At 56.7% G+C, this 17,435-nt stretch overlaps 1 protein-coding gene across 2 annotated transcripts; it reads right to left on the bottom strand.

The window, feature by feature from the left end:
• Window positions 1-2,327: 2,327 nt before the first annotated feature.
• Window positions 2,328-17,067, bottom strand: FRMD6 (FERM domain containing 6). 2 transcript variants are annotated; one of them, XM_048949169.1, is made up of 14 exons: window positions 16,954-17,067; window positions 10,874-11,058; window positions 10,412-10,502; window positions 10,190-10,332; window positions 9,663-9,739; window positions 8,945-9,131; window positions 8,026-8,181; window positions 7,180-7,245; window positions 6,831-6,899; window positions 6,575-6,749; window positions 5,066-5,389; window positions 4,844-4,975; window positions 3,745-3,836; window positions 2,328-3,653 (listed from the first exon to the last, which is right to left on the bottom strand). In XM_048949169.1, the coding sequence occupies exons 2-14, from the start codon at window positions 10,970-10,972 to the stop codon at window positions 3,369-3,371; spliced, it is 1,896 nt and encodes a 631-aa protein (XP_048805126.1). In that variant the 5' UTR covers window positions 10,973-11,058; window positions 16,954-17,067; the 3' UTR covers window positions 2,328-3,368. The 2 variants fall into 2 exon arrangements, with proteins under 2 accessions (XP_048805126.1, XP_048805127.1); XM_048949170.1 differs by having other exon boundaries at window positions 10,253-10,332.
• Window positions 17,068-17,435: the final 368 nt, after the last annotated feature.

The raw sequence follows: 17,435 nt of genomic DNA, 5'->3' as shown, positions 1-17,435 counted from the left end.
CAGCATTTTCGCCTTCTTAAACTGCATTTTTTGTGCTTGGCTTCCCACTTAGTCCAAATGGTTCACATTCCAAGCGCTTCTTAGATGGGAATTATTATTATCATTATTATTTGACTTGAAATCAGCTTTTCCCAATGGCTGATTGTGACCAGTTCCACATGGACTCTCTCGCTTGGGTTTGATGCAGAGATTGTCAGCCCTCCTGCCAGGGAGGTGGCGTTTGCACGTCGTTGAGCTGCAGATCTCAAATCCTCAGCCAGCCGGGCTGCCAGAACGATGACAGGAGATGCCAAGTCTGGAATGGAGGCAACTGGAGATGGAATGTGAGCTTCTCTGTGACAGCTAGAACTTGTGAAAGTGTCAAACTGGCAGCTGGGACATGAGAGCATCCCAAAGAGAGCGCTGGTGTGAGGCTGCATGGGGTGGAAATGGGAAGAGCCCTCTCCATGGGGTTAGGAAGGAGCAATAGGGACAAGCTGTCAGATGCCATAGAATCACAGAGTGGCCTGGGTTGCACAGGAGCACAGTGCTCATCCAGCTCCAACCCCTGCTGTGTGCAGGTCGCCAACCAGCAGCCCAGGCTGCCCAGAGCCACATCCAGCCTGGCCTTGAATGCCTGCAGGGATGGGGCATCCACAGCCTCCTTGGGCAACCTGTGCCATGTCAGCAGTGCAGCCCTACCATTGCTTGCTGCCTCATGCTCACCCCTTCTGCATACTGCAATTAACTGTGAGAATCCCACACCAGCAGAAGGTGGCAGACAGCAATTGAGAGCCCACCACGCTGCCCTCCTCTGGGCACACTGCCACCAATGATTCTTTTGGAGAAAATGGGGGTTTCTGATAACATGCCACAATTTTTGGAGCCTGCTGTGAATTGGTGCAGCCTGTGCAATGGCAGCCTCCTGCCATGGAATGTCCTCATTTTCATCTTCATCACCTTCATCTCTTCGTCCTCGTTATCCTCCTGTCTTTATCACCATCGTAACTTCGTACCTTCATCATCTTAGAATCATGTCACAGACTCATAGAATGGGATTGGAAGGGACCTCAAAGATCACTTAGTTCCAACCTGGGTGCTCAGCCCACTGCTGCTCCAGATACCCCACGCCCCCTCCCCATGCACAGCCCCTTCCAGCAGAGGACAAGGAAAGGCTGGTTCATGGAATGAACAAACACCCGCTGCTCCCCAGGGTTGGAAACAGGCTCAGGGACCTGCTGGCAGTGGGATGGCACCTGTGACAATCTCAAAGCAATGGGACACAGCCAGCACAGTGCGAGATGGACACCTTGTATGAGCCAGAGCAGAGAACGGCCGTGCTCATCGCACTGGTGGCTGCTGTCCTCGAGGCCCTACGGGGGATGGGGACAGGGATTCGGCCCAGCTGCCACCCAGAGGTGCCACAGGATGGCAGCAAATGCCACCGCTTGGGTCAGGGCTGGGGATGGGGACAGGGCTGGGGACACCAAACCTGCCTGTCCCAAAGCAGCCATGCTGGAGCAGAGCACGGCAGATGTGGCCAGCTCACAGCATCCCTCCACATCCCATCGCTTCTTTATGAGCCAGAGCTCCTCCGACCTCCGTGAGGCACAGCGATGCAAACAGCAGTCACTTCATTGTCATTTCTGGCCGTGCCACCCAAGGCACACAGCGAAGGTCACTGTGACAAAACCACGTCGCCCTGGGGTTCCCTATGCTTTCAGCTGTAATTTTTGGCCTTTGATTTTGTAACACGGCCGCTTGCTCTCACGCCATCCCAATGGGAGGATCCTTTCACAGAAAGGACTATTCAGTTTGCACAGACACACAGCTCCTTATTGCTGAAGGACCAGCGGTACCAAAGGCCACCAACGCCCGTCCCAGGCACGTGCAGCAGCATGAACAGCATCTCTGTATCCCACAGCCTGGCTTTGGGGCTGGGGGATCTGCCAGCATCACTGAGCACTGCTGAGCAATGATTTATGCACTTCTGCCCCTGCAGAGGCTGGCTATGAGTGCGGGGCACCTTCCTGCCCACCCCACATCCCACCCTGGGATGCGGGGTCAGAGCCATCCCACCGCCCAGGAGGCTTTGGGGTGCTTCAGGAGGAACCCCAAAACAAGAGCAGGAGATTCCCTTGGATCACAGAGCCACAGAATGGCTTTGGGTTGGAAGTGGACCTCATCCCACTGCACACAACATCTGCTGAGCTCAGCTCTGCTCTGCTTTATTTGGGCACCGATCCCCCCCTCCCTCCCCAGCGTTCCTTAGAAAAATAAGATTGTGCTTATTTATAAAACAATATATATATTTATATATATTTATATATATAAGAAAACTTTCCAGTTTAAAAAAAAAAAAGAAAAAAAAAAAAGAAAAAGGTGGTATATCAAAATACGGTAAAACTTTGGCCGTCGATCGCTAAACTCTGATTAAAAATCTCAATTAAGAAGGCATTGTGCTGTGATCATTGCATCGCACCCTCCTGTACTGAGTGTTACACCTCGGCTGCCTCCTGGGCACTCATCACCACTGAGCAGAACTCCTGGATCCATAAAGGCTGAAGGATGCACAGAAAGCTCTGCGGGCAGAGCTGCGCTCCCAATGCGGTTGCATACGTGCTCTCCTCAGTGGGAAGGTCCATTTTCTCCCCTTGGTGCTTTGGAATACAAATGATTGTCTGTATGCTTGGCTGGAGAGAGGCGTATATCCTTTCTACAAAGGTATTTTGGAGCAGGAATACAACGAAGATGGGTCTGTAAGATCCAGACATATATAAACATACGGACTTTGATATATTTATATATGTGGCTTCTATGCATCGGGAAGCATTATTGTGACACTATTACAGATGAAATTCTCCACTCTCCTTTGCCTTTTTTGGGGGGCATTTTTGGTTTCTGGATTTGTTTTTGTACAACAAAGCTCCACGAAGCCCCCGAGCAGCACTGCTCAGAGCCGGGCTCCAGCGTTGCTCCCCCATGCACAGACATCCCTGGTGCTTATTGCTTGATTCTCGCTTCCCATACTGGCCTTTGGGGTATTTACATCTCTTTGGCTTGACTTGGACGCAGCAGTCTGGCATTTTCTTCCCAGCAGACAGTGGCAACGCTAAGGACAGGGGTCGGGTATGGGGAGAATCCCCATCTTTGCCACTGGGAAACCACGGGTTGGCTTCGGCCGGATGAGCTCCTCGTGCTTCCCCGAGGTGAAACAAGACGATTCATGCACACACATCGACTTCCAGAGGCAGAAGGACGCTGAGGGACCCATCCCCATCCCCCTGAGCTCGGCCGTCCCCATGGCAGGGAGGGTCGGGGTTGGCCACAGTGGGGCTCGGTGGGGCCCAGACCCCCCTGGGCAGCAGCCGGTGCCGTCCCCACCGCCCTCAGACGACAAACTCAGGGACTTCATCGTGGGTGAGGTCCAGTGAGAAGTATTTGCTGGTCCGTTTGGCGGGGAAGCCCTCCTGGATGTTGAGGCACTGCCGGGCCAGGCAGCCGTTGCAATAAAGGCCGTCGTCGCCGAGGCCGTGGCCGCAGCCAAAGGTGAAGCTCTGCGCTGTGTCCTGGCACAGGTCTGCCAGCTGCAGGAAGTCCTTCTGGTAGAGCCGGATGTCGTCCAGGCTCAGGCTGTGCCGATCCGTCGACGTTTTGGGTTTCCTGCATGCTGTCTGTGTGAGGAAAAGGCGGTCAGGGGTGTGGGGGGCTGCAAAATGCCGTCAGGAAGGGGGGCGGGGGGTGAGGAGCGCTGGTGGCACCCACCTGGGGTAAGGAGTCGGTGCTCTGCCCACGGAGCTTCACCACCGTCTCTGAGGAGCTGGAGGTGGAGGAGCTGAGCTCCTTTACGATCAGCCCTGTATGGAAACACAGAATCACTCAGGTGGGAAAAGACCTCCGAGATCCCCAACCCCAACCCGCTGCCCCTCACCGTGCCCACTGCCCACATCCCTCGGTGCCACGTCTCTACGGCTCTGAAACATCTCCAGGGATGGTGACCCCACCTCTGCTGGGCAGCTGTGCCCCATCAGCTTGGATATTCAACAGAGGGAGAGGAGGGCACTCAAAAATGACATCCAAATCTAAAATTATTCCCAATGGCTCCATCTATGCTACCTTTGTCCCCTTGTGTCCCCAGATGGTTCCCATTATCTCCTGCTTGTTGACCTTTATTGGCCAACCGTGCCTTCTCGCAGGAGTTTCCCGCACAGATTTGTGCTTCACTTCCATAAGCATCACCCAAAAAAGTGAATCCCCCCCTGAAGAAAACCTCCACCTTTCTCAAGATTTTTACAGTTCTATCAGGCTGAATACGCCTCATCTCCACCTGCAGCCATGGGACAGATTTTCCCTGCATCCCAAAGGAATGCTCATGCTAATTTTGGTCTGCCCAGCACTGCATCTCACAGGATGGAGGAGGAGATGCAGGAGCAGAGGTGAAGGGGAGGGTCAGGTTGGATGTCAGGAAAAGGCTGCACCAGAGGGAGGTGGGCATGGAACAGGTTCCCAAAAAACACTGAGCTTGCCAGAAGAAGCATTTGGACAACGCTCTCAGTCTGATTTTTGGGTGGTCCTGGTGTGGAGCCTGAAGCAGGGCTCCGTGACTCTTAGGGATCCCTTCAACTCAGGGTTATTGTGTGATTCCCTGATCCTATGGAGCGTGGCACTGGAATGGATGCCCAGGGAGGTGGTGGAATCACCGACCCTGGGGGTGTTCAAGGAAAGGCTGGATGTTGTGTTGAGGGACATGGTTTAGTAGGAGCTATTGGGAATAGGTGAACAGTTGGACTGGGTGATCTTTTAGGTCTTTTCCAACCTTGGTGATTCTATGATTCTATGATTCTATGATTCTATGTGGCATTACCTGAGTGCCCGTTGAACTTGCGTGACAGCAGCATGTCCTCGGTGATGTACACACACATGTCGGGGCTCACCTCCAGCGCCAGCTCACCCGCTCTCTCCAGCTCCCGCGGGTCATCCACCAGCATCTCGATCTCTGTGCCAGGAGGGATGGGGACGGTCACCTCCCCTCCTCCCTCCCACCAAGCCCACCGGCACCCAACTTGCACACCCTGCAGTCTCTCACCGTCATCCTGCAGATCCTCCTCCAGCCGCTCCTTGCCCCCGCTCTCCACCCCGGAGGTGTGGGAGCTGCCGTGGCTGGTCATGGAGCTGCAGGTCTTCAGCTTGCGGTGAACGCCGGCGTCCTCGGGTCCCACGTCGCGGGGTTTGGGGTCAGCCTCGATGCCCGAGGTGTGGGAGCTGCTGTGGCTGGCAGTGGAGTGCCGGGACAGGCGCTTGTGCCGGATGCTGCCGGCGCTGCTCCCGCTGGCACGCGAACGCTTCTCCAGCTGATCCATGTCCAGGTCCAGAGTGTCGCTGATGTACGACTCGCGGTACTGCTTCTTCTCTGTCAGGATGGACACACAACGCACACGTGGCACCCAGGCACCCCCCAGTACCGTGGGACAATGATCCAAACCCAGCTGGGTGGTATGTTGGGAGCTGGCCCTGCTTGATGGCATTTGGAGACTGCTGGGGGTGGGTGAGGAGCTTTGGGCCTGCGGGGCTCTGTGCTGTGTCCTTCCTTCAGTGGAGGAAGGAGAGAAGGAGGAGGAGGAGGAGAAAGAGGAAGAGATGGAGGAAGAAGAGAAAGAAGAAGAGGAGGAGGAAGAGGAGGAAGAATAAAAGGAGGAATTGGAGGAAGAGGAGGAAGAAGACAAGGTAGAGAAGGAGGAGGAAGAGGAAGAGGAAGAGGAAGAGGAAGAGGAAGAGGAAGAGGAAGAGGAAGAGGAAGAGGAAGAGGAAGAGGAAGAGGAAGAGGAAGAGGAAGAGGAAGAGGAAGAGGGAAAAGGAGAGGGAGAGGGAGAAGGAGAGGGAGAGGGAGAGGGAGAGGGAGAGGGAGAGGGAGAGGGAGAGGGAGAGGGAGGGGAAGGGGAAGGGGAAGGGGAAGGGGAAGGGGAAGGGGAAGGGGAAGGGGAAGGGAAAGGGAAAGGGAAAGGGAAAGGGAAAGGGAAAGGGAAAGGGAAAGGGAAAGGGAAAGGGAAAGGGAAAGGGAAAGGGAAAGGGAAAGGGAAAGGGCAGAAATAGGAGGAATTGGAAAAAAAGGTAGAAGATAAGGAAGAGGAAGAGGAGAAAAAGTGAGAGAAAGAAAAGGAAGGGAAGTAAGAGGAAAAGAAGAGAGAGAAAGGAGGAGGAAGAGGAAGAAAAGGAGGAACAGGAGGAAGAAGGAAAAGAAGAGGAATAGGAAGATTGGAAGAAAAGGAGGAAGAAGACAAGGAGAAGGAGGAGGTAAAGACAAAGATAAAAAGGAGGAGAAAGAAGAAAAAGAAGAGGAAGAGAAGGAGGAGGACCAGCTTCTGTTTGTGCAAGGGCTTTCTGAGCTTGGGGAAGGGACAAGAGGGCTGGGAACACTGCACTGAAGCACTGAGACCCTCAGGGACCACAGCAGGGCATGCAACCATTTCCAGGGGTCTGCAGGCATCCACCACAGCCAGGAGAGCATTTCTGATCGGACAGAATCAGAACAGGACCATCACAGGAACCCGCGGGGCAGCTCCACATCCACACACAGGCAGGAACGTTGGGCACCTACCCTCGTTCTCCTCCAGCCTGCGGACCTGCCGCAGCACGGGCTGCAGGTTCATGTACAGCCGGTGGCTGCTGCTCAGCAGCTGCAGGAGGTGGCGGGAGCGCAGCGGGCAGCCCGTGTAGTAGATGAGCTTCCTGGCCGAGGGCAGCCCGTCTGGAAGGATCTCAAACTTCTTGCCCTGTGCAGGAGATGGGGAAGCTCAGTCCCTTCGGAGCACCGTGCCACAAATCAGCGCTGCTGTGCGCGGCTCCGCACTCACCACAAACACCAGTTTGCCCACATTGGTCCAGGGGAAGTCATAGAGCAGCTGCTTCTCCTCGTCCAGGTTCTGTAAGCAGATAGAGGGTGGTGAGGCACTGGCACAGGTTGCCCAAGGAGGCTGTGGATGCCCCATCCCTGCAGGCATTCAAGGCCAGGCTGCATGTGGCTCTGGGCAGCCTGGGCTGCTGGTTGGCGACCTGCACACAGCAGGGGGTTGGAGCTGGATGAGCACTGTGCTCCTGTGCAACCCAGGCCATTCTGTGATTCTATGATTTGATGATAAAGGTGGATGAGGGTGGCAGTTGGGACATCCTGCAGGGATGGAGCTGGGAGCAGGAGCTGCGTACCTGGAAGATCTGAATGCCCCGCGTCGTCAGCCCCAGTGTCAGCGATGCATCCACCTCCCTCTTGTCCTGAGGAGAAATATGAGATGCTTTTAAATTTGCACCATGAACTGCAAATGAGGAAAGGTTGAGGTTGGATGTCAGGGGGAAGTTGTGTGCTGTGAGAGTGGTGAGGTGCTGGAACAGCTGCCCAGAGAGGCTGTGATGCCCCGTCCATCCCTGGAGGTGTTCAAGGCCAGGTTGGATGGGGCCCTGGGCAGCCTGGGCTGCTATGAAATGGGGAGGTTGGTGGCCCTGCATTGTTGGGGGTTGAAGCTTCGTGATCCTTGAGGTCCCTTCCAACCCGGGCCACTCTGTGATTCTATGATAAAGTGGATAAATCTGCCCCCAAAACCCAGCTGTCCCTTCTGGTTTCCCCATCTCCTGCTGCAGCAAATGTTGCATGCTGGGCTTGCACAATGATTGATGCACACACACTGCAGGTTGCATCCTCAGCTGGTCCCACCTCACCTCCCCAAAATGCCCATACCTAAAGAGGAAACTCTGAAGGAACTTTAAGAGGTGATGGCTTTAAGTCGTGCCAGGGGAGGTTCAGGTTTGATATTAGGAATCATTTCTGCTTTGAAAGAGCAGTGCTGCAGTGGCACAGCTGCCTATGGAGTGGTGGGGTCACTGTCCGTGGAGGTGATCCAGAGCCATGGATTTGTACTGAGAGATTCAATCAGTGGGCTGGGGAGGGCTGGGGTTGGGCTTGGGGATGAATAAAAGGCTGGATGGGGCCGTGGGCAGCATGGTGGGGGGCAACCAGCCCACGGCAGGGTTAGGGCTGAGCAGCAGCCCCACTCCCACCTTGTACAGCCTGTAGTAGTGCACGGCCACGTCGTCCAGCCGCACGGCCTCCTTGATGTACTTAAGGTGGGCTTCAGAGGCCGTCAGGGCAAACTGATCCTTGTGCATGTTGGGGATGTGCTTCAGGATGTAGTCCCGGCCCCTCTTCGCCACCACCTGGTTGAAGGAGATGAGAAGATCATCCATGGCAATGGAAAATCGGAGCAGAGCCTTCTGCTGCAGGGATTTGCAGGGCTCAGTCCTTGTGACGCTCAACTTCTGGTGGCAAAAACCCCATCAGCAGCACAGAACTAGCCATTCCTACACACCAGGCTTCCCACAGGGCAGGGGTACAGCCCTGCAGCCGTCATGAGTACAAACAACAGCAAAGCAGGCAGATCTGGGGCAAAGCCAAGGAATATTCATCACAAATCAAAGCAGGCAGCAGCACCTACAGCTTTTATTCATTTTCCCATCCCATCAGCCTGGGCTGTGGGACGCCCTTGGGAAGGCTCAGCTTTTCGGTGTTGGAGCATTGCAAGTGCTGCCCATCACTGCATCTCCTCAAGTCATAGATGTACCGGTCAGCTAACAGCTGGGCTTGTTTGGGGGATGGGCTGTGCACAGGGACACCAGGGCTGCACAGACTGCAGGGGACACGTAGGGACGGCCGAGTGACACCACAGTGCCAGCTGGCACGCAGGGCCGCCCCGCAGTGAACACCCCCATAGCAAACACAGGGAAATCCCCATCAGCGGTGCTGATGCTACTGCCCAACCCCAACCCACGCCTACAGCTATTTGCAGCCCCACAGTTGTCACTGGTTATTAATAACCACAAAGCGTGGACACAGCAGCATCACCCCTTCTGCTGCAAGCAGAGTGCAGAGAGCAGTAGGAGACGCCTCGAGCCCCACAGCCTCACGGCACGCAGCACTTACCCAGGCAGGAAAATAGGCTTCAGGCTCAAAGTACTTCCCATAGTGCTTGTTGCGCTTGAAATCTCCCAGATCAGCTTGCAGGGCGAAGGCAGTGAGCAGGAAATAGGCTTCCTCTCGCAGCACACACTGCGAGTGCAGCACTTGCTTGCGCAGGTGCCAGTAGTAGTAGTACCGTGCTGTGCGGTCACTGCAGGGATGAGAAATTTGGGGATGCTGGAGGGGACCCCAGCAGCTGTGCTGTTTGCAGCCAGGACCCACAAAACCCCTACAAAACCCTACAACCCTACAGAAGCATCCCCACGTGGCCAGCGTGTCCCCAGCACATCCCAGAGGGGGGCAGACCTGACAATGGTTTTCTGATAGCTCCCTCCTGGCTTTGGGCACGTGAGTGATAAACTCCTAAATCTGATGTCCCCAACCCCCAAAATGACAGGATCATGGAACCGTTGAGGTTGGAAAAGACCAATCCCAGCCCATCCCCAGCATGCTCGTCCCTCAGTGCCACAATGTCTTTGTTATGGGATAGGAGGAGGGTCCCTGCTGGTTTCTGTGTTCATGGGGAGGGGTCGCTTGGCACACAGATGGGTAGGGACAGAGACAGTACAACTGAGCTAACAGAAAGGGGTGAGCACTGGGGGCCTGAACACTCCTGAAAGATGTGCCATTTCCCACTTCTTTTGCAGAAATCTGGTTTTCTGGCAGTGCCACGGCCTCACACCTGATCAGCCGGCCGTTCTCCACGTAGTACTGCACTCGGAAGTGGATGATCATGGGGGGGCCAAACTGGTCGATCCCCTGGAACACAGAACACATTCAGGGTCCCTGAGGACATCCTGGTGTCACGCTGTGACCACCAGTCCCTGCAAGGCACCCGGCTCCAGTGCTGCCCTCAGCGCGAGGGCTGGTCTTGGCAATTCCCCTCCCCACCACCGCCTCTCATTTTCCCCCCAAATCTGCCTCATGTCAACAAACGAAGGAGATTTGGAGTTATAAAATGTAAAGGCTGGGTTTGAAAACCCCATCGGGTTGGCAGCCACATTCCCCATCCCTCCTCCGTCCCATCCCATCCCATCCCTTCACCCACTGGGAAACAAGGGAGGAATAGGATTCCACACCACACGTCCCCACGTGGCGTGGTGGCACTGGGGTGACAGCCACCGAGCGCTGCCTTCACCCCCCACACCACCCCAAGGGGCTCTCAGCACCATGCCCACCCCCAGCCCGCGGCTGCGCAGGGACAGTGACCTGCGCCGGGGTCAGAGGTGGCCTTAGTGCCGTCATCTCTCCATGCAACACCTCACCGCTGACCTTGCTGGCCTCCTTCTTCCACTCCTTGGGGCAGTACTTGTAGAGTTTCTGGGCCAGGTCCATGTAGACGTGCTCATTGTCTGGGGGGCAGTTGGGCAGGGTGAGCATCGCGACGCGTCCCCATTGTCACCGGGGCCATGGGGTGAGCCCCACACTTACTCTGGATGACGCTGAGCCCAAAGAGGTGGCAGTCCTTCAGCCTCAGGAGGTCACACACCTGCACGAGGAGCTCGTGGCATAGGATCTTCACCTGTGGAAAGTACACGTGTGCCCTGGGTGCAAACCGTGGACGGCAGCACCCACCCCCACCGTGTCCCCAAGCGCTGTCACCAGCTGGGATCCGGATCTTGGTTTCCCATGGGGACCAAAGGTGAGTCCCCATTAGCAAGCCAAAGTGGGCAGAAAATGGAATATTGGGGAGCACCAAATTAAAGAAAGAAGCCAAGTGTGGGAATTTTGTGCTCGGTGCCCATGGTTCAAGAAGCTGCAGAGCGCAGAGTGCTGATGCAGAGGGATGTGCCATGTGGGTTTCTCCAGCAAGGAGAGGGTGACGGGCTCAACATCGAAAGCAGAAGCCAAAGGAGAGCTTGGAAAAGAGCACCCCAGGGCCCACAGGCTTACGTTGATGATGATGTTGAGGGAGTCGTCGTTGGGGAGGAAGATGCACACGCTGCGGCGGTCCTGCATGACTCGGTTGTTGTGGAAGGGCAGCTTGTTCATCGTGGGCAGCACGGCCGGGCTGGGCTGGGGGCAGTGGGCACCTCACCGGCAGGACGGGGCGGCCTCGGTCCCCACGGGCGCCATCCCTGTGGGATAGGGGTGCTCAGCCCCACGCCAGGCCCCATCACGCCAGACCCCATCCCACAGCCCCACTCGTGACACTGCTGGCCTTCCCTTGGGCAGCGTGGGATTGCAGCTCAGCCCCCAAAGCCTGAAGCAGCGGTTTTATCCTCTCGGCTCTAGTTCAGAAAAACCTCAGAAATGCCTTTCCTGGCATCATAGAATAATAACCAAAAAAAGTCTCTATGCTGGGAACACAGCAGGCTCTTCTCTGCCATCTCCGGCCGCAGGACCCGCACCCCTTCCGGAGCATCCCTGTGTCACAGAAAGCCAGCAAGCGCTGGGTGAGGAGCCAGGGCACTGCCACCCCTCACAGCTCAGATGCCAGGGCAAATAGTCCTGGAGTGCTCTTTATGCCATCTCTATCCAAAGGGACACAAATGCACGTGTGAAATAACGAGCGCGGATCTTTAGAATCAAAGCAAATCCTCTTTTTTTCTGAGGACGCCACGGTGCCTCTCTCTTCACCAAATAATAGCTTTGGTCTACATGACAACATGTTTGGTTTCCAAAACCATTTCACTCTTATATTTCTACAGCAGAGAAAGAAGTGCCCCGAGGCGAGATGATGTTAGGTAGCTACTGGGGGTTAGCAGGAGTTGGGAAATCCAGAGGGTTTGCACCACCAAGGAGTTGTGCAGCCTTGGATCACGGCTGTGCCTTGTGTACGTGCATCACAGCCGTGCCTGCGCTGTAAATGTGCACTGCATGCATGCACTGTGACCATGCAGCACGGTTTTTTGCCTTGCATCCATGCTCTGTGGTCATGCATTGTGGTTACGCGCTGCATGATGCCCTGCATCCACGCAACGTGGCTGTGCTCTGCTCTCATGCCTTGCATCTGCACACTGTGACCATGCCAGACATGATCAATCCTGACTGGGAGCGAGCAGCACAGTGGCCAGGCTTGTTTCAAGCTTCATTAAAAATCCCAGCAGGGAACAAAATGGGGCTGAAGGTATTTGGTGAGTGCCCACACCCCAGCCGGGCACCTGGCAGCTCCGGTGCCCGCTGCAGGGCTGGGTGTGATGCAGCTGCGGCCGGTGGTGGTGGGGAGGGCAGCACACCTCGGGGCTGGGCGTGCTCAGTGCCAGCACCCTCTGCACCCACTGCCACCCAAAGGTGCCCCGCAGCCCCCGCAGCACCGCCCCAACGCAGCTCCCCAAAAACGCCCGCCGGCACCGGGCGGAAAGGCTTAATAAAAGGAAAAGAAGCCCCAACGTGCTGTTGTTGGCTAACCCTGAGCCGGGGGCAAACTCCATCTCTCTGTGGTCGATAGGAAAATTCCCAGCAAACAGGTATTTTTCTCCCCGTGTGCCCAAACAAGCACTGACACGAGCACTGAACATGCAGGGCTGCGGGCTGGGAGCGGCACGAGAGGATTGCAGCCAGGCTCAGCCCCTCGGATTCCATTATTTGCAGAGAGATCCCCAGCAAACTTTCCCCACGAGTAACTTTGAGCAGCCAAGCAAAGCAGCTGCAAAATCCACACGGCACGGAGGGCTCAGGCTGGGCACAGCTTTATGTTGGTGCTTTCCCTTTGGGAACGTGGCTCATCCCCAAGACGCACCCGTAACGCAGCACTCGGGTCCCCCAGCTGCACCATATTATATCAGTACACCCTGCTCATTTGCTTGCCTTTAATAACTTCTGTCCCATCAGCTCTCTCCCCCTCTCTGCCCGTCCCCAGCTTTTGTTTCAGCGCTGCTGAGCCACAATAGCGGCGAACGAAGGGATTACGGGAGGGCAATCGGAGAGGAAAAGCAGAACAAAGTGCAGGGCTGGATGGGAAGATGAATTCACGGGGCAGGAATTTCTTGTTTGGAAGAGTTCAGAGTCGGTTCTGCCCCACATCACAGGGCGCAGGTATGCGCAAGCTGTTCCTACAAGTTGTAGGGCCGGCGCTCAGCGCAGCGTCTCCGAACCCGACAGCCACATTAATGCACGCTTGCGGTCGCCCCGTAATTAAAATCGTCTCCGATTCTCCACGAACTCAACAGTTTCCTCATAACGAACAGAGGGAGATGAAAGAGCCCTTCAGTGGGAAAAAAGGGCCGGGTTATAAATATGGCATTACTTCATCCACCACAACGCCGCTTGGGTGCTGGGCTGGGGGCCAGCGCTGCCCCCAAAGGACTGCAGGGACCCCACGGCCATCAGCTTGGGGACATCTGGGGACATTCGGGATTCCAAACTGGCCCCCTGGGTGCATGCAGTGCTCCATCCCGCGGGACAAAGCCAGCCTCGTTCCTTGGGTTTTTTGGAGATACCGAGCATCGTCCCAAAGCTTCACACAAACCACCCCTATCACAAACCAAAAATGCATGAGAGCCACTCGGGTCTCCACCAAGGAGGAGCTGCAGGGCGGCTGGCACCCGGCTGGAAGCAATTATCCCCGCAGCAGAGCCAGGAGGAGGAGAGCTTGGAGCTGTGGGTTATGTGAGGAGAGCAGGGAACAGAGGGGCTTTGTGCGCCCCGGCACCTCACGCCTCGCCGCCCCATTCAACCCCCCCACACCTTCCGGGGCCTTTGTGAAACATTCCCCAGCCCTGTTAGCACCAAGGCAGGTGTTCCCAGTGCCTCCAAGACAACACTTCCCAGTGCCACCAATGCAGGATTTCTCGGCGCCACCAAGATCTCCTGGTGCCACCAAGGCTCCCTGTGCCACCAAGGCTCCCTGTGCCACCAAGGCAGGATCGCTCCTTGCCACAAAAGGAGGATCTGCCAGCATCAGCAAGGCAGGATCTGCCCGAGCCACCAATGCCTCCAGTGTCACCAAGGGAGGATGTCCCAGTGTCAACAAAGGAAGATTCTCCCAGTGCTCAAGCTGCAGGACAGCAGCTCTGGAGGATGCCTGCAGAGGGAAGCAGTGCTGCCTCCACTTCCATGGGGAGCGAGCCCATGCTGACAGCAGCACCCGGAGATCCTGTGGATCTTGGCCTTGGACTTGCTGTGGGTTCTGCTCTCCAACCACAAAGCAGCCATAGGGAGCAGGGTAATAAAGAGCCATTTCCAAACTATGGAAGTCCCTACGAAAACAAAACCCAAGCCCTACAGCAGCCTCACGCCTGAGCAGTGCCTCAAACCAGGGCGAGCTCCCCAAATGTGCTTTTGGGAAGGCTCAGAGGATTTCTGTACAGAAGCCCCTTTTGGGAGCCCCATATCCCGTGGCCGTGCTCCGGGCAGGAGCTGAGCTGCCACAAAGCAGCTGGGGCTCAGCTCTACGCCCCCCACTTACATGTGGTGTAGCCCCAGGACAGGGCTGATCTGCCAGGGGAAGGAGATGAGGGTTCATAACCACACGTGGGGAAGCGCTGCCCTGCCCCGAGCCCCAGTCCTCACCCACGGGAGCGGGTTGGTGGTTGCAAAACCGCCCATGTCCCAGGCAGGATGTGCCAAAACAAGCTCCATTTTACACCGAAACGAGCTCCATTTTATGCCAAAAGGCACACAATGATGCCTTGAACACCGACAGCCCCGTCTGCTCCCTCCAGAGCTCACAGCATCTCTGTGTCCGGCTCCGGGTTGGGGCAAACAGAGCTGCAGTCCCCCATTGGAACCCCCCCGGCTGCCCCAAATTGCTCCATGCAGCCCTAAAAGCACCATCGAGGCCGCGCTCGCCCTTCCCCAGCAGGGCCTGAGAAACGTCAGAAAATAAAGCATCAAACTAAATTAACGAGGCAGGCAGATATTTTAACCACAGCCACAATTTGTATATTCCATCTGGAGTCCACAGCGCTGCTTTTTTACTTTTTTTTTTTTGGGTCTTTTTTTTTTTAGCAGGAGGGAGCTGACATCATCTTAATTTGAAATTCGCATTTATTTTTACATCTGGTCTGAATTAATCCTTTCCAGAGTGCCGACTTTTCATGTCGTGGAATAATTGCTTACAGATTCGGGGTTCGGAGAGAGGCTGAATAAAACCCGAGCTCCAATGAAAGGACCCCTTGACAAACAGCAGCCAAAAGGCAGCGCCTATAACCAAACCCCGGAGCGCCTTCGGGACGTGGGGTTTTACACAAAACATTGCTCTCAAGCAACAGAGACCGAATCAATCCGTGCTCAACCAAGGAATGACAGAGCCTGGTGGAAAAACACCGACGCAGCACAGAGCAGGAGAGCTCCGTGCACAGCCAGCGCGTCCTGGAAGGGCTGTAAGAGTTTGGCTTTAAGGGTAGAACAGCCCAGCGGATGGGGAATGCTCAGCCACGAGTGGGGAAAAGCTGGTTCTGATCTGCAAGATGACAGCAAACACATCTGGCCACGTCCTTCCCGCTGCCACCACCGCGTCCCCACAGCCAGCCCGTGGCCATGATCACCTCAGTGCCTCCTATGGGACATCCCAGCACTGGTCCTGTGGCGATGGCACCCATGGATGAGGGCATCCATGGGACAGTGGTGCTCAAAAGCAGGAGGAGCCACAGATAGGAGAACCCACAAGCGTGGCTACCAACACGCACCAGGATCCACGGGCAGATCCCATGGGTGACACATCCTGTGGGGGAGTGCAACCCACCAGCAAGGGGACCCGTGGGTGAGGAGAGCGGCCAGTGATGGGAGCCATGGGGGAAGAGGTCCCATGGGTGAGTGCAACCTACAGGCCACATGGGAGAGCACAAACCATGGGTGATGGGAGGTATGGGTGGATGTAACCAATAGGCAATGGCACAGTGGGTGAACAAAAGCCATGGGCTATGGACCTACGAAGATCAGCCATGGGTGATAGGACGTATGGGGGGATGTAACCCACGTGTAACGGGACCTAAGGGTGAGTGCAGCTCGTGGGGGATGGGACCTACGGGTGAACATAACCCACGGGTGATGGGACTCATGGATGAACACAGACAAGAGAACTCAAGGTGAGTTCTCATCGTCCACAAACCTGTGAGAAAGACTCACAGGTGAGAGGACCCCATGGTGAGATATCCCATGGGCAATGCAACCCCTGGGCGATGGAACCCACAGCTGGATGCCATTCACTGGTGATGGAACCCATGGGTGAATGCAGCCCATAGGTAATGGGACACATGGATGAATGCAAACCACACGTCACGGGACTTATGACCAAACACAACCCACGCACAAGAGGACTCACTGCCAACAGAACTTAGGAGTGAGGGGACCCTATGGCGATTGGATCCACGGGTAAGAGCTCCTGTGGGCAAGTGCAACCCACGGGCAATGGGATCTATGGGTGAAAGTCACCCATGGGCAACAGGACCCAAGGGTGAATGCAAACCATGAACAAGAGAACCCATAGACAAGAGGATCCACGAGTGATGGGACCCACGGGTGAATGCTAAACCAAAGGCAATGGGATCTACGAGCGAATGCATGGATGTAGGGATGTTGGGTGAATGCAACACACTGACGATTGCAACACACCAACAACAAGACCGACAGACAAGAGGCAAAGGGACCCACTGGTGAGAGGACACACAGACAAGCGCGGTCCGTGACCGAGCGTGATTCCCAGGCAGGGGAACCCACGGGCAGGGATCCCACGGGCGAGGGGTCCGGGAAGCGAAGCTGGGGCCGGGGCGGGGGTTTGGCGGAGCAGCCCCGCCGCTGTTAAATTTCAACTCCCTGCGACTGGCCAGAGGAAATGACTCGCATTCCTGGAAAATGAAGCCACTCGCAGTTCTCCGGCACCAACTCAGCTTCCGAACGCAACAAGCCGCCGCGCCGCTCCCCGCCGCCCACCGCCGGCCCGGGCCCACCCGACACAGCCCCAGCGGGCCGCCGGTGCGATGGCTGAGCCGTGGCGAGCCGCGCCGAGCCGAACCGAACCGAACCGAACCGAGCCGCGCCGAGTCGAGCCGGGCTGGGAGCGCGCTGCGGGGCGCCGGGTGCGCACCTACCTGCGGCTCCGGGGACCGCGCTCCGTGCCGAGCCGAGCCGTGCTGTACCGTGCCGTGCCGAGCCGAGCCGAGCCGAGCCGTGCCGTGCCGTTCCGTGCCCAGCCCAACCCGCCGCCCCCGCCCCTTCCCGGGCCGCACCGCCCCGAGCGGCACCGGCACCGCCTCCAAGCCGCCTCGGCGCTGCGCCGGGATAGGAGGGGGACAGCGGGCAGCCCGGGGGGGGCGGACGGCCCCTGGGCCGCGGGGGGCTGCGGGGGAGGGAGTGCAGCCCCGGGGTCCTGGGGGTGAAGCTGAGCATCGCTGCAGAGGGAGGCACGCAGCCCCGGCTCCCGGCGCTGTTTTTCGCAGCCCATCCCGCGCCATCATCTGGGGAAGGGATGCCCCGTGCCCGGCTTGTGTCCCCGTCGCAGCGCCCTGCCTGTCCCCAGCACCCGTCTCAAACGCTCAGACCCTCTGCGCTGCCACCGTGCCACCGAGGGAGG

The sequence above is a fragment of the Lagopus muta genome, chromosome 6 (assembly GCF_023343835.1).
Source record: "Lagopus muta isolate bLagMut1 chromosome 6, bLagMut1 primary, whole genome shotgun sequence".
Lineage (NCBI taxonomy): Eukaryota > Metazoa > Chordata > Aves > Galliformes > Phasianidae > Lagopus > Lagopus muta.
This window is presented reverse-complemented; position numbering and strand designations above follow the sequence as displayed.